We start from the raw sequence: 24,511 nt of genomic DNA on the forward strand, positions 1-24,511 counted from the left end.
GAAATGAAGCCGTTCCAGTGGCAGAGAACTGTTATTTGGAAGGCAAACATTACATAAAATTGAAATGACCCATTCATTCCATAAACATTTATTAAGGGTCTGTCATTAGCCAGGGCTGCGTTGAGCAGCTAGGTTACTAAGGCAAATGGAGAGAGGCCCATCCCAGCTCAAGCAGCCCATGTTCTACAGGGGAAAGAGGGGAATAACATGACCCCAGAAAAGTAAAAACAAAATGCACATGAGGTAAATAAACAGGAATTCTGGAGGAAAGATACTGAGTTGAGCCTTAAAGGGGCTATGAGATCGTAAGAGGAAGAGGCAGAAAGGAAAAGCATCTGATTCCAAGATATGAACAGATGCAAAATGAAAGGAGAAGAACCAGGAGAAGAATTTCTACAGCTACTCTACCATAAAGGTGAACAACTCAAAGACTTAGGAATTCTGCTCAACACAATGACCAAGCAGAAATCCAAAGGACTCACAGTGGCATCTGCTCCCAAACTACAAATAAAGAGCTGACAGACTCAGAGAGCAAACTGAAGTCTCTTTTTGATGGGAGGGCAGGGAGGGAGGAGAACGGGGTTAGCATAGGAATGTTTAACTTGACCATACAGGTTTATACCAAGATTTGTTTTTCTTGTCTCTGCAAAGAGTAGGGGAGAAAAAGGCGGAGAAAATTCAAAATAGAAAATAAAATATAGCTGAATTACAAAACGATAGCAATTCAAAACAAATACAGGACACCAGCTGTAAAACAGTGCAGAGACGGGAGATGAAGCAGTGTGTATGACCTACAACCAGCAGGACAAATTGAATGGAGAGACAATATCTATGTCTGGGGATACAGAGAGAGGAAAATTGAGGCAGCCTGGGAAGACAAGATGAAGTCAGACTGTGAAAGCTTTAAATACCAAAAAGAGGAATTCCTATTTTATCCTAGAGGCATAGGGAGCCAGTGAAGAAGCATCCTCAGCAGGGGAGTCAAATGTTCGGTTATGGCACTGAAAATAGCCATATGGTGCATCTGAGGGGGGCGGCAGCCCCAGCAATCAGAAGACAATTGCGACAGTCCACCTGAGAAGCAAGGAGGGCTTTTTTGGGTGAGGTGGGATTATGTATTCTGGGGGAGAGGAATGATTTTTTTTAAATTGTAGGAAGCTCCTTCTAACACTAATTTGATCTCTTTGGTAACTTACAGCCTTGGAAAGATCTGTGAGAGATATAATGAATGCAGGAAAGAAAAAGCACTAATTAATCACTTACTATCTCTCAGGCATTATTATAGGTAGGCCATGACATCATGTTGCCTCTCATTACATTTGATGAATTAAATTAAAAAATTCGGACTCACCAGGCTACACTCAGAGGTGTTTACACAGGAATACATTACTAAATACTTAGACACGTGTGCAGAGACACTGGGCTATCAGAAATAGGAATGCACTGACTGAAACAATGACTGAAAATTGCGAAGCTTTGCACAAGACTGAATATTGCTAATGAAGCCCTGGGTCCTTGGCCCAAATGAGGAGCAGTCAGGAATCATGCATAATGAAATAGATTCACGCTCACGTTGACTTCACAGAAGAGAATTTAAACTTTGATCTTGGCAGAAATCCCTGAGGAGTTTCCACTTGTGCAGCACTGGATTCTCAGAGTGTCTGTCCAGTTTTCACTTGGATTTGGGGCATACTTTTAGGATGCAATGTAAGGATGCTTGAATGACCACCAGCAGGTTTGTAGAGAGAACCAGCAACATAGACATGGATTTCAATGAGGGGATGAGTGAGTGCCTGCAGAAATGAAGGCTGGATGCTTAATGGACAGGATCACATGAAACAAGAGAGGAAGAACTAGAGAAAAGGAATGAATGAGGGAGAATGAGAGGAAGAACGATGATGGAAAGATAAAAGAGGGACACAAGGAAGGAGAATAAGGAGAAAAGGAGAGAAGGAAAGAAAGATGAAGAGATGGAAAAAAGAGACCGAGAGAGGGAAGATGTAGAAAGGAGGGGTAAAGCAAGAGAAAAAAGAATGGAAAAGGGAAAAAGGAAGAATGAAACAGAAGAGCCAGAAACAACTTCAGAGGCCATGCAGTTCAACCCTTTAATGAGGAAAACTGGTGCCAAGGAACCTGTGCTTTGTATTAAGAAACAGGAAGAGGATAAGAAGGGGGGGGGGAGTAAAAGGAGAGAAAAGAAATGAAACCTGCTCATTAAATTCTTTTTATGAACCAAGAACAGCGCTAAGCGTTGAGAATGAAAGGCAAGGCTCTCCCTGCCCTCAAGGAGCCTAGATTTGTTCAGAATGCAGATTAAATTACTTTATTACTAATAATTAGATTACATCTAATAGAAGATGACAGCTAAAGGGAAGTTGGGGCTAGGAACCTGGAAGGAAGACAGCCCCTGCAAAGAGGTAAGGTTTTCATATTGATGAGAGGTGGCATGTTGGGTGAATTACGGGCAATATGGGGTGAAAGGTTAGCCATGAACGCCCAGAATGCCAGGGAACAAAGTCTGGGTACAAGTAGGAGAAGGATGGTCAAGGTGTAGGTGGGGAGAGAGGGGCTCTTGGCGCCAAGGTCAGCCTTTTATCCACCATACCCCCCATGGTCTCCTCACAAGTTCTCCAAGATGAAGGACAATGACTTATTGATATCTAACCAAATTCTTCAAAATTATTTTGCAAGGCCAGGATCACAGAACATGTGAGGCAGTGTCAGACAGCAGAAAGAGTTTGTTGGCTCTTGCATCAGCAGGTTTGGGTTTAAATCTGACATCTTAGTACCTGGGTGACCTCCGACAACTCATTTAAGCTACCTGGACCTCAATCAATATACATGTAAAACAAGAGGACTGGAACAAAAAGGCCTCCAAGGTCACTCCTTGATGGATATCTGTGACCTTACAAATCACAGAATCTCAAAGACTAGAAGGGACCTCAGTGGTCATCTATTGCAGAAGAATACCTTTAACAATACCCTAATTGGTAAGTGGTCAAAGGGTACAAATAGGCATTTTTCAGATGAAGAAATCAAAGCTATCTATAGTCATATAAAAAATGCTCTAAATCACTATTGATCAGAGAAATGCAAATTAAAGTCTGAGGTACCATCTCATGTCTATCATATTGGCTAATATGACAAAAAAGGAAAATGTTGGATGGTGGGGGGGATGTGGGGAAACTAGGACACATGCATTGCTAGTGGAGTTGTGAACTGATCTGGAGAGCAACTTGGAACTATAGCCAAAATGCTATAAAACTGTGTATACCCAGCAATATCACTTCTAGGACTGTATCCCAGAGAGAAAAAAAAAAGTGGGGATGGGGGGAAGGACCTATTTGTATAAAAACATTTATAGCAGCTGTTTTTGTGGTGGCAAAGAATTGGAAATTGAGGGAATGTCCATCAGTTGGGGAGAGAGACACACATACAGAGAGAGAAAAGTGGTTAATGAACAAAGAACGAGTCTCCAGATGAAGACCTGACTTCAGGTCCCATTTCTGATACATACTGACTTTTGGACCCTTGGCAAATGATTTAACCTCTCAAAGCCCAGAAAACCCTCTGAGATGATATGGAACAGAATGGATGCTAATCAGCATTGAAGTGGGGACTTTTCTTGCTGGAAGTTCCCTAGGTATTTCACATATATGTACACATATATGTACGTGTTTGCATTGGGGCATTGTGTGAGCACGCACACACACACACACTCTAAAAGACCATGTGAATTCCAATAACTGAAAAGTTCTCATTTTTAATTAACAGGTTAATGAATCAGGCTGAAGTTTCTCTAAGTAGAAACACCTCTGCTTTCAAAGTCATAAAAAAAGAGCTATTACTCTTAAATGACATTTTTAAGACATGCCAAGAACTGCTGGAAGGGTCTCTGGGGAATCAACAGACCAGCCATTTACTCACTCTAGCATCTTCCTCCAAAGGCCCTCTCCCCCAAAGCTGAGTCCATCCAAGTGGTGAACTGGGGCCTAATACTCCTGAGATCAGCAACACATCGGATCTGTGGAAGCGCCAATACATTTATCCACCTTTCCAACTTAGAGCGCTAACTAAGAAGAAGGTACTTTTAAGAGCTCGGAGAGCCATTAGGCTGTTGACCCTGCCAAACAGTGAAATACAGCTGGTTCCACAGAGATTAAGAAATGCAGGAATCAAATGGACACTCTATAGGAAGTCATTCAGAAGTTATGAAAAATTAATAACAAAAAAAACCCTGGAGTCTCAGGACATAACTTTTCCACTGTTATTACTGGAGGGATGAGGGTGGGTGAAAGCCCTGAGAGCATGAACGCTCTACACTTAGTCATCTTAGAAAGCTAATAAATATTGAGTACACCTCTAAGAGATGCCCGCTGAAAAACCCTTTCTTATCTGCCCTGATGGGCACCCTTGAGGCCAAGACCACCTGTAACATTCGAGTCCCAGCAGTCTTCTTATATTGGCAAAACCACAACCCCTAGTGCTTCCCCCTCTCATTGGTCAGTTAGTCCACAGACCTTCCATGCCAGCCATTCTTACCTTAACCTGGTTCCCACTACAACTTCTCCATTTGTCTCAGGGCCCACCTAACAGCACCTTCCATCCCTGGCTCTTTTCAGATCTCTTTTGAACATGTGGTCTTCTTCCTTTGGAATACAAATACCCTAAGGGAGGCATTGTCTTTCTTTTTTTTCTTCTGTTTGTATTGTCAGGTCAGTACAATGGCACAAAGTAAGTCCTTAATAAAGCCTCTGTCTATTTCTGTATCTTCCTTCCTATCCATCCATCCATAGGTGTAATTGCTCATTTGAGAAAGCAAGTGATAGGTGGAAATTACATAGAAATAAACTTAAGCTTAATGTAAGGAAAATCTTCCCAAAAATTAGAGCTAAACAAAATGATAATGCCCTGCTTTAGAAGTTACTAAGTTAGGGGAGGCTAGGTGGCACAGTAAATAGAGCACTGACCCTGGAGTCAGGAGGACCTGAGTTCAAATATGACCTCAGACACTTAATACTTACTAGTCGTGTGACCTTGGGCAAGTCACTTAACCCCAATTGCCCTTCCAAAAAAAAAAGAAGTTACTAAGTTCCCCATCTTTGGAAGTCTTTAAACAGAGGCTGGATTTGTGGTCAGTGGGAAAATCACTAGATCTGGTGCTGGAGTTAAGTTCAAATCCTGCTGATGAGAACACTGGAGAGGAGTTTGGGGGAAAAAAACCAAGAACTAGATTTAACACTGGACCTTACAGATCATTTCAGTGAGTTCCATATGTATGGGACCTATATAAAGGTCACTTGCATGAAAAAACAGAGGGAAAAGGATGAAGATAACTTTTACAACCATCATTAAGGGGAGAGTTCTTAACCAATCAAGAGATTAGGGATGATGAAAAAAAAAATAGACCATTGTGACTGCACTAAATTGAGAAGCTTTTGAACTAGGATGAGAAAGGAAACTGTGAGTTTACAGGGAGAAATATTTTTGTAACATATCTTTGAATAAAAGGCTAATATCCAAGATGTATAGAGAATTAACATATGTATATGACCAAAAACCATCTTCCAATAAATGAGTGATAAAAAAAAGAGAAAGAAACTGTCATACCCAAAAAGTCAGTAAGTTGTGCCTTCCCACTGACTAAGAAATACCACTTCTAAACCCAAAATAGATCAAAGAAAGAGAAAAAGGACCTAAATGCATACAAACGTTTACAATATCTCTTGTTGTAGAATCAAAGAACAGGAAATTAAGAGGGTGCCCACCAACTCATCAATGGATCTCTGAACAAATTGTGGGGTGTGTGTGGGGGGATGTGCGTACATGTGTGTGCATGTGGGTATGTGTGCATGCATGTGCATGCAAGCAGGTGAGTGTGTGTGTGCATGTGTATGTGTGTGTTTTAAATGGAAGTTTGTTATCAGGGATGTTAAGATCTTTCTTGTATAGTTCTATATATTCCTGTCACCTCGCCTTACTCTCTTCTACTTCTATAAGTCCCTATCTTTTGTCTTTTATCACACCCATTTTTGCATGAAATTTTCCCTTGATATCTCTAATTTCTTGAAGAGGTCTCTTGTCTTTCCCATTCGATTGTTTTCTATTTTTTGCATTGCTCACTTAAAAAAACCTTCTTATCTCTCCTTGCTATACCCCATCCTAATTCTCCATTCAGCTTTCTCTCTTTTTCTTTCCTCAGTTCTTTGTAAAGTCTCATCAGATACTATTTTGCTTTCTTGTATCTTTTTCTTTGGAATGGTGTGTGTGTGTGTGTGTGTGTGTGTGTGTGTGTGTGTGTGTGTGTGTGTGTGTGTGGCTACTTCCTATGCAATGTTGTGAGCCTCTGTCCATAGTTCTTCAGGCACTTTATCTCCAGATCTAAACCCTTACATCTCTCCATCACCTCCATGTTTATAAGGGATGTTATGTAGGTCAGACCTATATGGAAGATGGTTTTACCTCCATTGTTCAGTTTAAGTCTGAAAGGTACAACTCCTGTTTTGACTGAGTATATTGAGCTTCTCCACCTTTGGCAGCAAATAAATGCTCAATCTTATGCAATTATACAAATGGTCATTGACTAAATGATAACACTTGATACTTCTCACATAGGTAACACATCTATAACCTCAAATACTGTTAAGTTCTATTTTGTATCATTCAAGTGATTGTCCAGCACTTGAAGGAAGGGACCAAAGCTGTAATTAGGGCGAAGTGACTGGGAGATTGTCTCAGGGCAGTGAAATTTACAAGTGTTTGGTAGTGCGCAGAAACAAATGTGTTTAGTACATAGAGGTGAGTGAGAGACAGATAAACAGGTAGAACAGACGGAACAAATTTGGAGAATGTTTTAAATATTTATTATATGCCACTCAATGTGCTAAATACTTGTGTATCAGTGAGCAAGCAAAAGAGTCCCTGACCTTCTAATGAGGAAAGAGAACCCGTTAAGGGAATTAAGAGGGAGATGACAGCACTTACAACCTGTCAAAAGTGTAAAAACAAATGTACTTAGTAGATACATAGACAGATATGTAGATGATTAGCCAGACAAATTTGGAGAATGTTTTATAGACTTACTGTATGCCAATGGCTGGGCTGCATGATGGAGATACAAACGCCAGTTAGCAAGTCTGTTTATGGATTGTACACTCAAATGGGGAAGACAGCCCATTAAAGAGAGTTCAAAAGAATAATTAGTCAAAATAAGAGTTACCACATGGTCCACGTCTTTCTCTAGGTGTAAGCCAGGATCTTTACTTTTTTTTATCACATGGCACGTCAACAACAAGAATCATTCCCTGCCCCACCCCCTCTAAAAGGAATATCTCTGCTAAAGTCAATTTAAATCTTGTTTTGTGCTTCAGATACAATAACTATTAGTATGATTGTGGCAGGGTTGATATCTTAGTTATCTCTCACTGGCTCCTGAGACCAGTTATGGTGCCAAACAGAGAGCAGTTACTCCATAAGTATTTACCATCTGTCCTGTGTCAGTAGATCAAGAGTAAGGGTGGGGAAAAAAAATAATGGCATTTCAGTAAAAAAGGAAGTGAGTAATCACCTTGTCTTTCCTATCTTCTTTTTCTTGGTCCTGGGTTTTGGGAGGATGGCCAGTCTTGGAAGTCACAGGAAGGATTACCTGTCCCCCCACACCACCCCCCAAAAGAGAGAAAAGCATTAAGTTTCAAACAATTATCTAATACTACTCTGTGAGATTTATGAGTAACCCTTCTATTAAATTTCTGGGAAATGTTCTCTGATGCATAAGTGAAATAGCTCAGTGGATTCACTTATAAACATAACGCACAAGAAGCATGATGGCTGAAGATAAATACAGCTCAGGAAATGCCACAGCTCATTATGGACTATAACAATATTGAGATGGCTTAGATCACTCAGAGGCCTGGATTTCACAGAAAGGAAAATGAGTGTGCATCTCTGGAGCTGAAGTGTGGTTGGAAAGAGAACAAAGGAGGCACAGAAGGTCAAGCACGGTGTTTAGGGTCTGCCCCAAATCTCACTTTGTGATAAATAACTCCCAGGAGTAGTAGTATCCAGGTCAGAAATGAATAGCGGAGAAGGTAAGAGAAAGGCATTTAATTTGATAGAACATTGTTAAAACATTTCTAAGAAAGATGGTGCCATATAGAAATGAACCTGAACCACAGAGGGGCAGTGCTAACTGGGAGCTAAAAGCATGAGAATTAGAGGCAGGAACCAGCTATAGAGCATCGGGGGGAACAGACTGCTGAAGGAACATGTGCTCAGATTTCTCTGACTGCATCCTTCCTTGCAGGCACGTCAGACCCACTCCCAAGGTGGTCTGTGACATCTTGGAAGAGCTCTAGCTCCTAGGAAGCCCCCTCCCCCACTTCAAACTCTCCCTGTATCGGAAGTCTCTGCTATTTCCAGGCATGGCCTTCTGGGCCCAAAAAGAACATGCTAATCTCTTTCCAGGACGATATTCATAAATGGAACTGTGACAAGTCATGTTGATACTTCAACCCTGCCAACTCTGTCTTTCTATTCCTCAATTCCTGTGTTTATAAACAAACCTTAAAGTAATTTATTTTCTTACCTCATAAGAGATTTAATGAAAAGAGAAAGTTTGAAGGTAACTCTGATGACTAACTTCTAAGGGCCTTGAGATAAGTGGATGAGATCAGTGGAAGAAACTGGAGGTATTTATTGTAGAGAAAAGGAGACTTAGGGAGCAAGAACTTGAAGGCTGTCATGTGGAAGCAGGTTACGTAGCCCCAGAGGGAAGAACTAGGCAGCATGGGTGAGAATTTTGAGGCTGGATGTAAAGAAAAATTTTCTAACAATGAGAGACGCCCCAAATTTAAATGGGCTGCAGGGGCACAAATTGCTGTTCTTCACTAGACATTCCTCAGGGGCAGGACGGAAAGAAGGAAATAAACATTTATAGCCCTTTTTAAGTGTCAGGTACTATGCTGGGCCAGAGAAGGACCAATGGTCCATTATGAAGTGGAATAGATTCCTGGACCCATGTGGGTTGAAACTTAAGAACTCTCAGGCCCTTCTTAACTCAAAGATTCCGTCATTCTCACCTCATGGTGTCACTCTGATAATGGAGCCAATTATCAACAGCAGCAGACTGGTGTTAGAAGGGACTTCAGAGCTCATTATTCAGAAGAGGAAACTGAGTCCTACGGTAAATGACTCGCCTAATGGCACAAGACTAGGAAGTGCCAGAAGCTGATATAAGATCAAAGATTTAGAGCTGCAAAAGTCATCTAATTCAACATTCTCATTTTATATTTGAGGAAACTGAGGACTTCATCTTGCTGAAGTGATTGTCACCCATAGGAGGAGTAAGCAAGAAAGCCTGGCCTGGAGGCAAGGTCATTGAAGTCCTCTGACTTCAAATCCAGGGCTGTTTTCACGACAATGCACCGCAAAGTTACAGACCTTGAACATCACTAATCATAACCTCTCAGAATTTGGCAGATCCATCTAGCAGTTATACACCTAAATCACATAGCAAGGGAAATTTAAGCTCTGAAGCCATTATCCTTTCAAAATAAAGATATCTATTTCGGAACCACTGAATGGCAAGGATGGCTTGGCTTAAATCAGAACATTAAGTCTCTGAGTCAAAGGCAGAATAGAGTTAATGTCCACATCCCTGAAATTGGGCCCAATGGCGTAAGGAACAAGTCCTGGGTAAGGGACAGCCGAGACCCCAGGAAGAAGAGGGATTCCAAAAATGTCTTCAAGCTGTTTAAGTCCTAAGATGGCTTACCCTTGGTGTGGATGACAAACTCTGCACGACAAAAACAACTGGATTTCCAGCACTCTTGATGGCTTCAACAGCTTCCTGGTGTGTTGCATTTTGCAAATCAACACCCGACACCTGGAAAACAGAAACAAGCAACCACATTTCCATAGGTGTTGGTGGATTTCATGGATGGAGACAACAGTACCTGTGAAATGTTCCAGGCACATCAGGGACATGGAGCAAATACAACCTGGGGCCAATAAAAACTAATTGTGCCAAATTTAACAATGGCACAAAATTATTTTTGAAAGAAATTTCAATATTTTAAAACATTGAAAAAAAAGATGTTAATTAATGAGACATAAATAACAAAAAAAAGCTGTCCCTGGACTCAAAAAATGTCACATGGCGAACATCCCAAGCAAACACGCCTACTAGACTCCACCCGTGATTTCATTAACACAAGCAGATAGGTCAACACTTTCTCTACAACGGATCTTGATACAAACATGTATGTAAAAAAATTTATCCAACATATATTAAATATCTCTTCAACATGTTCATGTAATATTGAAAATATATTGACTGTATTGAAGAGATGTGGAAGAAATATTCAATTTAAAATGAAAATCAATCTATCAATATATTCTATATAGAGATATTTATGTTATTATTCAATTGTTTTTTTGGTACGTCTGACTCTTCATAAGTCTGTTTGGATTTTCTTGTCAAAGATACTGGAGTAGTTTGCTATTTCCTTCTCCAGCTCATTTTACAGATGAGGAAACTAAGGCAAACAAGATGAAGTGACTTGCCCAAGGTCACACAGTTAGCACTTGCCTGGGGCCAGAAGTGAACTCAGGAAGATGAGCCTTTCTAACTCCAGACCCAACACTGTATCCACTGCATCATTCTATCCACCTAGATGCCCAATTACCCAAAGCACTGAAAAAATGCTCATTATTATATGCATAGATACTTAAGAAAATTCATATAAAGACAAGTCCCTGGATTTAAAGGCAACCTGAGAGCTATCACATGATATTCATTTCAACTGGGACCCAAGTTAGTTGTGGCGAGAGATGGTTGGATTCAGAGTCAGAAGAGACAGTGCCAGCCACACAAGAGGGGCGTCCAAAATGGCTCCTTCACTGAGTGTTCTTTAACCGCCTCCTCTACACTAGGCATTGAACTGGAGATGGAAAGATAACAATGAAGCAATTATTCAATTAACAGATGAAGAAACTGAGGTTCAGAGAGGCATAGTCATCGGCCATAGCCACAAAGTGGGTGAATGGAAGAGAAGGCTCCGTTGTAACAGTAATGTATCTGGAGACTTCCAGGACAAAAAGGCCTCTAAGATCCCTTCCAACTCCTGGACCTTGTGAATTTGACCTGTTCTAATCTAGGCAGTCCAAGGAAGGCATCTGAATATCAACTCAAGTGCAGACAGAAGGACAACCTACCTGTGGACAAAGCAGGACAAAGTCTCTTCAAGGCAGAGACCTGAGAAGGTAACACCTAACAAATACAAGTGAAGGGGGTTTCCAGTGAGGGGCTGCAAGGCAGGCTGTGTCCCTGAAATTCGCACGGCCCACTCCCTCAAAGCCCAACATATGTGACGCTCATCAGAAAAGAATGAAGGCGCAGATTCCCAGGGGCCGATGCCTGAGTCCAGACAAGAACGGGGCTCTCGCTGGCATGTCGGCTTCAAATTTAGAAATTTGTGAAAGACTGTGGGAGAAGCGTGATTCCCACCATCTGTCTCATTTTGTAAAAAAGTCCTTTTAAAATCTGTTTCTTTTTTTCCCTTTTCTTTGTGGTGACACAGAGCAGCCTTGTCTTACTGTGGTTGTGGTGACCAAACAAGGGTCCCTGGGAGGAATCACAGATACAAAGCACGCACACACTCTACCCCCCAAAACTGTGCATACCCCCCACCACCACCACACACAACCTGCCAGTGCCATGAAATCTGTATATTTCAGCAAGATGCTATTTTTACCTCCAGGATTTTGTCTCCAATTTTAAGAGCCTTGGTTCTTCCGGCTGGGCTATCCTCTAGGACCTGCTTGATAAAGATGCCTTTCAGTTCTTCTCCGTTCTTCAGGCGTTTGATCACTGTCTGCCCACCCACGATGCTGATCCCAAGAGACTCATGGGCTTCTCGCACAATCTCCACACTGCAAAAGGACAAACAAGCATCATGGTTTTCATAGTTTTGCAAGAACCTCACTGAACTTAGGAATGCTGGGCATGTCCTGTGTGCGAAGCGTTCTGTGCCTGGAACAGGGGAGAAAGACCAATTAGATCCACCAAGTCTGAGCCCTCAATGGAGCTTACAGTTTCACCACGGCAGAGAGACAAAACGGCAGACAATAATGAGAGGGGACATTTCCATAGCTCCTTGGGCTTTACACAGAGCCTATGTAAGGTGCGTGGTTTCTTCTTCACAGGAGGCCTGGAAGGCAGGTGCTAGTATCATACCCATTTTAAATTGAGTGGCTAAGTGACTTCATGTAAGCATCGGAGGCAGGACTGGAGCTCAGATCTTTGTATCTCCCAGCAGCTACTTAATACCCTCATTTCAACAGAGGCATACCTCTCAGGACCAAGGAGGTGGAAAGTCCCACTGCAAAACTTAATTCCATTTCTCTTTTTTCCTTTCTGTCCTTAATAGTATTTCCCCCCAATTACATGTAAAAATAGTTTTGAGCATTCATTTGTGTAAGATTTTGAGTTCCAAATGCTTCTCTCTCCCTCCCTTTCCTCCCCAAGACAGCAAGCAACCTGATACAGGTTACATATGTACAATCATGTCAAACATCTTTCCACACCTAAATCCACTTCTACCCCTGGGCAGACCACAGCCAGAGCATTGTATTCTGTTCACATATTATGGGAATGATAGCAGTCTAGTAAATAGACAGAGTAGCCTGACCCACACAACTAACTATTCCCTTGAAGATATTTAAGGGATCTGGACTCATTAACTTTGGGCAAGAGAAGAGAAGGTTTAAGGAGAAAAGAAGAGCTGACCTGGGGTATTTGGAGAGCTGTCTCAAGGAAGAAGGATTAAACAAAAGGAGGGTGAAGGTTATTGCACAGGAAGCTGGCCAAATGTTCATTAACCAACTATTATGGTCAAGATACTGGGCTTAGGGACCAAAACACCCAGGTCTGGGCTCCCTGGTCTAGAAAGTACACTGTGAAGCTAGTGAATGGTCAAAGAAAGCAGCCTGAGATGGTAACCAGCCCTGAGCTCATGTCATGGGATTGGCTGACAGTACTGGACATGTATATCTTCCAGAGGAGAAGATGCAAGTATTTAAAGGGCTATTGTGTAGAAAAGGGAGGGGACTTGTTCTGTCTGGCCCAAGAGAACAGAACCAAGAGTTGAGGGGCTGAAAGTACAAAGTGGAAAATTAAGACTTGTCAGGAAAACTTTCTCAACAACCAGGAAATGCAAAGGCTTGCCTTGGAATTTACTGTAGCTAATTAAATATACCTATGTTAGGCTCCAGGCATTGTATGCAGGGGAAAGAAAACTCTGAGTATGATCATTAATTAGTTAAGTGTGAGTTAATGAGTACAGTGCTTTGTAAAGCTAAAAGCACTATAAATACATTAGTTATCATTATGAATATTATCATGAAGAACAGGGATGAGCTAGAAAGTATCAGGAGGGGGGTGAACAGGATGTTGAGGGTCCAAAAGGGAATCAGTGAATAAAGTTATTAAGCACTTGTGCTGGGCCTTACAAAGACAAGAGAAAGTGCCCTCAAGGAGCATATAATCTACATATAGCATATCTGGGTTTATGTTTACATGTAAAATCAGTATAGAGAAAGCTAGGGAGCCATAAACAGGTAAATAAACATTTATTAAGCACTTACTAGGAGCCAGTCACAGACAGTGCTAAGTACTGGGGAAACAAGCACATATAAAAAGAATAGTCCCTGCCCTCAGGGAGTTTATAATCTAATGGTGAAAGACTACAAAAAGAATCAGAAAGTGGGGCAAGTATTGAGGAAGGGGTGAATACAGAGGAAGGTACCCAGGCCAGGGGCATGACAAAGAAGTAAAAAATCAGTGAAACTGCTGGGAAATGGGGAGAAGATTATGCTTGGCCCCCTCATTAAACGGAAGCTTAAATCAGATTATCCAATTGGGGGCAAAGAGTCCTGGGGGCAGCTGCAGGGACAGGGGACAGGAAAAAGCCTCAGGTATTTGCAACAAGCTTTGAATGAAGCCAAGGATTCTAAGGGCAGAAGTGAGGAAGGCTGGCATTCTAGACATGGGAGACAGCCTGTACAAAAGCCTTCAAAGAAGAGATGGGGGTGTGTGTGTGTGAAGAATACAGGGGGCCACTCTGACTAGAGTGAAAGAAGCCGGAAGGGGGGCAAGGTATAATAAGCCTGAGAGAGCAGTCAGGCTCTGAAGAGCTAGATAGGAGCTCAGATTAGATGCGAGCAGTAGCAGGTACTCAAGGCCCTTGGGTACAACTGGAGGAATTGCTCATATTTAACAATTATAATTGGGGGATCCTGGACCTGGGATTTCACTGGTGAAGGTCCCTTTGCCAGTGCCCAGACTGGGGGCCACCGAGGTGTTAATTCACTTGCCTAGAATCACAAAGTCAGTATGTTTTGCAGGAGACTTGAATCCTGGCCTCCTTGACTTGGAGATTGGTTCTCCATCCACTAGGACATCCTTCTTCTCAGGTATTACTAACCCAAAGAAAATAAGGGATTTACAGAGTCACAGAGCAAGGGGGTGTCCAGGAATCTGTAGGCATGCTTGATGGGAAGGCTGGCCCTGTGCCCATGATGCTATGCTGTATAGCAAGTCTAATTACACCAGTTTTGTAAATCAGGCAGCCGAGAGGCTAAGCGTCCATCCCTGGTCACAAAGCGAGTACCTGAGCTGAAGCTCATGGTAAACACCACTTGCTACCTGAAGCCTTTCGTCTCCCTGGTTCCCGCCCAGCAGCCCCCAGCCCCCTTTGCTGCCCTGACTGCACCCTTTGATTTGAAGGCAGAGCCGTGGGCTCAGGGCCTCCACTTAAAGAGATAGGCCAGTGCAGTCTTCCCATTTCCCCCAGTTACATGGCTTTTGGATGTCTCTATGAGGCCTCAGGCCTGGCGACCTTCCTCCAATGCATGAGTACAGTGCTTTGTAAACCTTTGTCTTTGGGAACACTTCACACAGTAGGCTTTCCACTGGCATACTATTTTTTTCTCTTTAAAAACACATCTCGCTGGCTTCCAAAGATACACAGAGAAGCCTCTGGGAGGCATAAACTGTCCTACAATGCTCCAGGTGTCCAACATTCTGGCCACGCCAGCCCGGCCTCTCTAATCAGAGCAATGACATGCTGACTAGGTCCTTTCCTGATACCTTCCCCACTGCCACCAGCCCATTCAGGGGCCAGACTGGAAGGCAAAGCATTAAAGGGGAAAGATCGCTGGATTTAGAGTCAAAACACCTGGGTTCAAATCCAGCCTTTGATATTTACCACCTATGTTATCTTAGGAGAGTTGCTGTATAGTTTCCTCATCTATAAAATGAGGAGGTCTGACTGCATGGCTGCTGAAGGCCTAGGATCCATGAAGTTATCTGTACAATCTTGGGCATAACCTCTCAGGCATCAGCTGACTCATCTCTAACCAACAAGTACAAGCATTTACAGAGGGCTTGACATAATATCTCATTTGTTCATTACAGCATCCCTGGGGAATAGGTGCCATTATTTTTCTCATTAATTGCCTTGCCCAGGGTCATCAGCTAGTAAGTATCTGATGCCAGATTTGAACTCAGGTCTTCCTGACTCCAGACCAAGAGCTCTACCCACTGAGGCACGAAGGTGGAGTAGGCGGCATAGGTCTCTTCCAGCTCTAGAGATTGGGTCTATGATCTTCCCTTTGAAGGCTGGTGGCAGAGCTTCTGTTACCTCATCAATAAAATGAGGGGGTTCAATTCTATGGCCTCTGCAGAACCACCCAGATCTATATCCTAACAATGTTAAGTATAATTTACTGCAGCAAGAATTCTTTACTGTGGGTGTTTCCATGCCTGATGCAGATTGCACCAAATATGATTTAGTAAATGGACTGCAAGAGTCATTTTGGCCAAAAATAATAAGTGCTTGTTGACTTGAATCCCACTGTATTTGTGTCCAAGGGGTGAGGAGCTCGCCAGTGTTTGCTAAGCTGGTCTTCGGAGTACAGTCTTAAGAGTCCCTCATTAACCCACACTTAAAGCCTTTCAAGCTTGGCAGGACCCCAGAGAGTTCACAAGACAAAGGATCACGAGCCAAAAAGCACCTCAGAAGCTGGCTCGTCCAACACACCCATTTTACAGATTAGGGAAAATGGCATCAGGGACATAAAGTGACATGCCTAAGATCACAGAGATGTTCAGTGTCAGAGGTGAAATCTGAGTCCAAAGCCAGTGTTTTCGTGGTGGTGGTGATTTTCCCCACTAACCAAGTTTATGCTTCACTGGCAAAGCCCTCAAGAAAATAGGGTTATCTTCATAAGGAAGCAGTGCAGGGCCACTTCTGGTGGGGGATGGGACCCTAACCATATACTGAAAACAACCCGGGCTGCAGCTGACAACTTTGGTGTTCCTCCAAGGGTCAGCTCAGAAGCTGCCTCTTCTGGGACTGGCCACTGGTCCTTGCCCCACCCCATCGTCAGGGTTTTCTGCCTCAGACCTGCCCGCGCTCTACACAATCAATGCCCCTTCCTTCCCGATACAATGGAAACACTTCCAAAGCAGCCAGCATTTCACTGCTTTGGGGGTATTCACGGGATCTGGCCAAGGCAGTTCACACGTAGTAGGTACTTTCTAAATTCCTATTGAGTTGGAATACTCTAGTAGTGTTTGGCCCAGGATTTGCATGAATTTTCCTCAGAACTTAAACGGAAAGTTCCACGACGATCGTGTTTGCACCATTGGGAAGCAATGTCTCCTCACTCCAGCTGGTTCTCCTTTCCCTCCCTCAATTACTTTGTACGTGTTGTAAAATGAATTCATCTGTTTACATGTCGCAGTCCGGCCCAATGCAGTGAAATCTCCTCGAGAGAAAGGACACCGGTGATTCCCAGGGCCCCAAGCTGGCTGGCCTTGAATACACTTATACAGACATTAAAATCACAAGGATGGGGAGGAAGTCTCTTGAAGGCAGGCACTTTTGTTTTTACTACTAACCTTCTCAGCAGTTAGTGCCTTCTCATGCAAGGTTATTTTTCTACCTGCTTTGTTAGTGTTTTCTCTCTGTATGTATGAGCATGCACATGTACACATGTACACAGCATATATTTATACATATATACGTATTTATACACATTTAATATGTATATGATATCTAACACTACAGATGGTGAGCTCCTTGGGAGCAGAAATGATTTCATTTTTGTCAATGTATGCCTAGAACCCATCTTCCTGAATTCAAATCTGATCTCAGACACTTACTAGCTATGTGACCCTGGGCAAATCACTTAACCTTGTCTGCCTCGGTTTCCTCATCTGTAAAATAAGTAGAGAAGGAAATGGAAAACCACTCCAGTTTCTCTGCCAAGAAAACTCCAAATGGGGTCAAGGAGAGTTGGACACACCCGAAACAAATGAACAAGAAAAGCACCCACTATGTACAGGGACTATCCTATGCCCAGAAAACCTCAAAGGAGATCTTGAAAAGTTAAAATGACTGAAAAATAATAATCCTTAGAATCTTGCACACAGCCTGACACAGGAAATAACCTGGGATTTCACTTGATTTGGGGGCTTCCAGCCCCTACCTACACAGGTCTGCACCTTCTCTGTAACTAAGTCCTTTTTATTAATTATTTTTAAAATATTTTTATTTTCAGTTCTACATTTTCTCCCTCCATCTACCCACTCTCCTACTCATTGAGAATAACAGTCTTAGAGAGTAGCATGGAATCTTGGGAGAAGTGACTTGACCAGAGTAACATCATCTCTTAGTGTCAGAGGTGGGAGTTGAACTTAGCTCCTCCTGGCTCTGCATCCAGCCCTACCCACTGAACGACACTGTCTCTGACCCATAGAAGCCATTTAACGAATCCTTGTGCATTAACTTATAAACACTTGTAGAATAGAACAGAACTGGCTTCATCCCAGTCTATGCAAATATTATCACAATTCCTGAGTCCTTAATTAAAAATTAATTCACTCTTTAACAAGAAGTAAATGAAAATGAAATCTTTAAAAAAAATGCTTAAAAATAAATATAAATCAACATACATTCGAGGTGGACCCCAATGACTGAAATTTGGGGTCTCTTCTCCTTCTCCTTCTTCTCTCTCCGGCAAATCACTGGGGAAAAAATCCAAAGTATCTGTAAGTCACACTGTTGGAACAGAATTACCATCATGGTATAAGACAACTTATTTCATAACTTGACAATTAAATTTATTACATTTTCTTTTTTTTTTTTTTTTAAGCAATCAGGGTTAAGTAACTTGCTCAAGGTTACACGGCCAGTTATTTCTGGGTGTGGTGCTGAGTATCTGAGCCCAGATTTGATTCAGGTCATCCCAACACTGGAGCAGGTGCTCTTACTCGCTGTGCTACCTGGCCGCCCCAATTTATTACATTTTCATCAAACAAGAAACCAGAATCCAAACAAAACAGAATACTATTGGGAGTACAGAAAGCAAGCTCCACTTAATGGCCCATAGTAAAAAGGGACTTATTTTTTTGCTTGCCTTCTAGGAGCAAACCATCAAGCATCTTGACAAACTTTACAACATTGAGCTGAATCTAATAAAATTAAAAAGGTATAATATATAAATTCATCTTGTATTTGGATTAAAAAAGTCAACTTCACATGGTAGACAGAAACTATTCAGAAAAGGAACTGAGGGTCTTAGTGGAACGCAAGCCTAATGAGTCAACAACATGATGAGAAAAAACAAGGCTTATTTGATCCAGGGCTGCATCAGGAAAGGCGTAATTTCCAGGAAAAGAAAAGAGATGGTCTCACTGTACTCTGCCCTGGTCTTATCATATCTAGAGGATTTATTCCTGGGCCCCACGGTTTAGGAAGGATGTTGATAAGCTACAAAGTGTCCAGGAGTGCATCAAGGCGAGGGGAGGGCATGGACAGATGAGGGTTGGTTGATATGCCTGCACAGGTTTCCCTGAAGAAGAGAAGGGAGCAAGGTCTGGTTGTTTTCAGTTATTTGAAGAAACTGTCATAGAAGAGAGATTAGGCTTGGTCTTCTAAGCACTATAAAGATGAACAGGAGCAATGGGAGAAAGTTGCAAAGGGGTCAGTTCCAGTTCAAAACTCCCTGACAGTGAGCGCTGTCCAAAACCGGGAGATGCCATCTCTAGAAATGGGAGATTCCACCTCCTTGGAGGTGTGCAAGCAGAGCCTGTAGGACCACTGGTCAGGAATGTTAGAGAGGGTGGGACTGGCCAGACATGAGGTCCCTGCCAAATCTGAGATTCTGTGATACTCCTTCCAAGCTTGGAAATGCCCATGATCCACTTCACTTTCCATCCCCATTGTCCCATGCCACATGACCTCCTGAACACACGTAGTTTAAATGACATTGTTTCCCAGCTCTTGGTCAGGAGATGAATTTATTAGCTGAGCAAAACAAACAGGATGAGTGCGCCACAAAACAAGTCTTAGCATGACCAAGTTCAGTAGTGGAGAAGAGAAATGAGAAGAAAGCTCCCACTTCTCTCTCAGAGGTGAAGGACTGTGGTGGTAGAATGTGTCCTGTCAAACAGGCCCAACTTGTTGGACTGGCTGAACTGCTTTTCCCCTCTTTTTAATTCTTTATTATAAGAGATGGTTCTCAGGGAAGAAAACAAGAAAGAGATGCATCAGAGAATGTAAGTGATATAGAAACAAAATTTACAAGTAGCATTTTTTAAAATCACAGACTTTCACAGCAGTACCTTGCTTTCTTTTGTTTTAGGATGTTTTAAGACATTATCCTGATGGAATGTGAGAAGGAAACTCCCCTTACAGGCTCATCTGTAATCCTCCAGCATCTCTGGGTTAGCTTCTCGAATTTCTCTGATCTACATCAGTCTATTCCTACTGGGACAGTTCTCACAAACTTTTTGACACTTAAAACCATAAGGTTTAGAATGGGAAGGAACCTTTGGGCTTGGGTGGGGGATAGGAAAGAAGGAAGGAAGGAAGGAAGGAAGGAAGGAAGGAAGGAAGGAAGGAAGGAAGGAAGGAAGGAAGGAAGGGAGGGAGGGAGAGAGGAAGGGAGGGAGATTTAGAACTTTTTTGCTGGTTTTAGAGTTTACAGCTAACTCTTAGTTATGCACAGTGGTATAAAGTTTCAATCAGCACAGACAGAAAATTATTACCCAATATTATGCTCATTTTGCAGATGAATACAAGGTAGTGTAAATTGTCAATGGACAATTGGCACATAAATGATGAAGCCAATACTGGAATCCAACGCTACTAACCTAGCACTGGTCACTCTGGTCACTCATTCTATGACCTCAAAATGATAGTGATAATATCTCCTACCTATATTTATACTTTAATATTCACAAACCAGTTTATGTTATTGTTGTTCTAACAGCTTTTGAGCCTCATTACACCCATGTGAAGGGGGTACTACAGGTGTTATTATGCACATTTTGCAGATGAGACAATTAAGTCTCAGGAAGGAAAGGTGACTTGTCCATGGTCACAGAGCTAATGAGTGCCAGATCATTTCTTTGACTCCAAATCCAGGGCTATTTCCACTAGACTATTGATCCTCTTTAAGTCCAAGTTCAGCCCAAGAGACAGGATTCAAATGCAGGTGCCCTGATTCCAAATCAGGCACCCTTCCCATGATGCCACAGAGCCTCCTTTTCACTACATTCCATGCAGGGAATTTAACAAGTCTTATCCAATCACTATATCCAACAGAACAAAAAATGCTATGCCCCATCCGAAGTACTATTTAACTGGGTGGGGGGAGAGGGGAAAAGAATTTCTTAAGTACTTACTATGTGCCAAGCACTGTGCTCACAACTTTACAAATATCTTCTTTTGATTAATACACTTTGTCAAAGGTGAAACCAAACACCAGAAATAAGGTGGGGAATAAGAAAAAGTGGCTGTTATCCTTCCCCAGGATCTAATGCCTGAATTTTCCCTCTAAAGATATCAACCTTCCAATAAAAATATTGTTTGAATGTGACTGATAATGATGAATGGCCCAAATTGTCTTCCATTAGTTTCACGTACGATGATGAATCACCCCCGTCCAAAAGCGGGGAGCATTTGGGGCTCTGATCATTAAAGACTTGTCCACCATAAACAAATCATTTGTAGAGAAATCGCTCTCTGGTGTCCTAGCCCTGAAGATTCCAGGCCCTGGGAAGGCCTTCCTCCACCCCCATCAATACTCCTTTTCTTTCCATACTGTTTTTTCAGTGTCACCAATAACTAAAGTTCTGGGAGTCAACCCCAGAGCACTCAGGCTGGAGATGAGACTTAGCTGTCTATGTTATTTATTCCCTTAAAAGCTTAGAAACCTGAGACAGTCTCTAGGCTCCTATCCACCATTGTTCACGGGAAGCCACACTTAACTCTGGCATCTAAGTAGGAAAATATGATCACAAACATTATTCCACTCAACCCAAAGATTCAGCCTCCCAAGGATAAACAAAATTCATGGGAAAAGGCCCTCCAGACAGTCTCTTGGGATGAGCACAGTCGTGGGTTCTATCTTCCTAGTATGAGAGATACCAGGGGCAGATTTCCCCATCTGGAAAGTGAGGGGGTTGGACATGAGGATGTTAGCCATGATCTTGTGGAGACCATGCAAGCCAGCCCATGTCAGCAGCCTAGGGCTCAGCTTTAGGAGCTAGAGCTTGGAATGGACAGAGATAAGCTGAAGGGAAAGCATTCCCAGGAAGGTGGCTATAATCAGTCAGTTGATCAACAACCAGGTTTTCAGTGCTTAAAAGAAGTGGAAAACTTGACACCTTGCCAAACACAAAATTCAACCTTTTGGTGATGGTGATTCACAAATCAATGATCACTTAACTATTATTTATTAAATGCTTACAATGTGTCTGGACCTGTGCTAAGCACTGAGGATACAGAGAAAAAGCAGAAATGGGGGCAGCTAGAAGGTACAGTGAATAGAGCACTGGCCCTGGAGTCAGGAGGACCAGAGTTCAAATCCAGCCTCCGACACGTGACACACTAGCTGTGTGACCTTGGGCAAGTCACTTAACTCCAATTGCCCTGCCTACCCCCCCCCCCCCCAAAACAGAAACAGTTCCTGCCTTCAAAGAACTTGCATTCTGAAGGAAGAAATATCATGTATATAAACAGAGATCTGCTGACCAAAGAATCCACTATTAAGTACCTACTGTGTCATTGTGCTGTTAGTGGGAGATGGATGGAGAAGGTGTTTAGCAGCTTTCTGAGGTCTGCCTGTGACACTCCTAAGTCTTTGGGCACAAGCAAATGGCTTAATCTATCTGGACCTCAGTATCCTTATGTGGGGGAAGAAGACTGGGGAAATTTAGGTAATATGAAAAGAAAAGGAATCACTTCAGTAATATTGGTTTTAAAAGCAAGCAGAACACAATGCATTATTTAAAAGAAAAACACTTGAGATATGAAGCCACATAATAAAAGATTGCATACATGTTCTTAAATACTCTTACATAAATACATCTGTATTTGAGTCAGCTGCATTACCCAAGAAGGGACAGTGCATCCTCATGGGTTTACTACTTTACAAATGTATCTCTACAAAATGGACTTAGAGAAAAATCATTCATTTACTAAGGAAATGTCAGCTTTTTTTTTTTTTAAAGAAAAAGTGGGCCTAATTCCATCCTGTGTGTTCCTGTACAACAGTTTGGGGAGCTCCCATTAAACATTAACAGCATTTGTATTGTATCAACTGGGGTGTATTCACATATGTGGTGCCCTGCTTAGGGCAGTAGAACAAGGAGATGGGAGGGGGCCCTGTATCACAGGACAGACTATGCCCTGACAGCCTGGATGGAAGGCTGCCAGAAGGATGAGCGCTCAGCATGTCTCTGGCCTTTAAGTTTGAGATCAAGACGCAATAAATGTTCACCTGTGAGTAATTTCACAGGACTTGTGTAGGGAGATGTAAGGGGCAAGTATGTCCTCTGAGCAGGCCTTCAGCTCTTTGTGTGGCCCCCAGAGTAGCCAAGTCTCCTAGTTTGCAGAGAGGAGAAGAGAGGGAGAGGGACAGGGAGAGAGAGGAGAGGGAGAGGGAGATGGAGGAGGGAGAGGGACAGGGAAAAAGAGGAGAGGGAGAGGGAGGGAGAGGGACAGGGAGAGAGAGGAGAGGGAGAGGGAGATGGAGAAGGAGGGAGAGGGACAAGGACAGGGAGAGAGAGGAGAGGGAGAGGGAGATGGAAAAGGAAGGAAAGGGACAGGGAGAGAGAGGGAGAGGGAGAAGGGAAGGGAGAGAGAGAGTGGGAGAGGGAGGAGAGGAGAGGAGCAGATAATGGGGCAGGAGTTAATAGCATACCATGTCTCTGCTGCATATTTAGATGGCAGCAATCCGGCCTTGGAGATCCCTCGCTTCTGCGGCAGTTGATAGACAGACATGTCTGCTGACTCACTCCCCTGGGCCACTACAGGAAGATCAACCAACATTTCGGGGCCTTCGGAACCACTTGCCACACTCAGGCCTGGAGGACCAAAAGAACAGTACAATTGGCAACAAAAAAGAAGGGCAAGTGATCCCTGTCTGTGCCATTCCTGAAGCTGCCCAACTATGGGCTAGACCAGGCTTCTTAAACTGTGGGTGCAACCCCATATGGGTCCAGAAGAAAAAGTTCAACAAGCCCGGGGCTAAACACTGAGGACAGAGCAAAGAAAATGAGGCGGCCCCTGCCCTCAGGGAGCTTACGTTCTCTTTGGTGGGGAACAGGGTGATATATAAATACCATTAGATACCAAGTAAATAAACACATACATATTTATTACAAAGTAATGTAATTAAAAGAATTTGCTTTCTTAATCCAAGAAACATTGTAAAGCAGAAAGAGATAAAAGTCTGGCCCTGGGGCCACTTCCTACCTCTGTTACTTACTTATGGGTTGTGAGATCTTGGGCAAAGGAGTCTAGGCTTCTCTGACAAACAAGGAAAGTAGACTAGATGACCACATGCAGGCAGGTAAAAATAAACTAAAAGCAACAACAATGACGGTGATGATAACAGGGTGCAAGGGAATGTAGTGCTTTGAGATCGGCAGGGCACTTTATAGGATGATTGGGTTGGGAAGAGCCTGGCAGGTCGGGGTGGGGTGGGCAGAACCGGGAAGGGCAGCTTTCCATCTGAGTCCTGAAGGAAGACAGAGGGAAGGAGGGAGAGCATTCCAGGCATGAGGGACAGGAAATGGAGTGCTGTGTCTGAGGCACAGGACTGGCATGTAGTGTGTGTGAAGAGACATGCTGCATCATAAGGCTGGAAAGGCAGGTTGGGGCCAGGTCATGAAGGGTTTTGAATGACAGAGAAGAGGTTGTATTTGCTCACAGGGTCAATAGGAGGGGTGTGTGGGTGTCTAGTTGTGTCTGGATCTCCATGACCTCATATCGGGTTTTCTTGGCAGAGGTACTGGGGTGGTTTGCCATTTCTTTCTTCAGCTCATTTGACAGATGAGGAAACTGAGGCAGACAGGGCTAAGTGACTTGTGAAGGGTGAAAGAGCTGGTCTCTAAGGCCAGACTGGCACTCAGAAAGATGAGTCTTCCTGACTT

At 42.9% G+C, this 24,511-nt stretch overlaps 1 protein-coding gene and 1 long non-coding RNA gene across 2 annotated transcripts in view; one reads left to right on the plus strand and one right to left on the minus strand.

The window, feature by feature from the left end:
- The window catches only part of LOC138164910 (inaD-like protein), a 337,451-nt gene that overhangs the window by 180,039 nt on the left and 132,901 nt on the right, over nt 1-24,511 (minus strand). The window contains exons 22-26 of the mRNA XM_069092869.1: nt 23,278-23,440; nt 18,020-18,091; nt 11,754-11,931; nt 9,773-9,883; nt 7,568-7,645 (exon numbers count right to left, since the gene is read on the minus strand). Coding sequence (XP_068948970.1) covers nt 7,568-7,645; nt 9,773-9,883; nt 11,754-11,931; nt 18,020-18,091; nt 23,278-23,440 — 602 coding nt within the window. The remainder of the gene's footprint in view (nt 1-7,567; nt 7,646-9,772; nt 9,884-11,753; nt 11,932-18,019; nt 18,092-23,277; nt 23,441-24,511) is intronic.
- On the plus strand, nt 19,013-23,435 carry LOC138164911 (uncharacterized). Its single transcript, XR_011169222.1, has 3 exons — nt 19,013-19,624; nt 19,711-19,792; nt 23,300-23,435. It is a non-coding gene; the product is annotated as an uncharacterized lncRNA (long non-coding RNA).

This window comes from Petaurus breviceps, unplaced genomic scaffold (assembly GCF_028583685.1).
Source record: "Petaurus breviceps papuanus isolate PSGF00001 unplaced genomic scaffold, PetGlider_PUasm1.0 207, whole genome shotgun sequence".
NCBI lineage: Eukaryota > Metazoa > Chordata > Mammalia > Diprotodontia > Petauridae > Petaurus > Petaurus breviceps.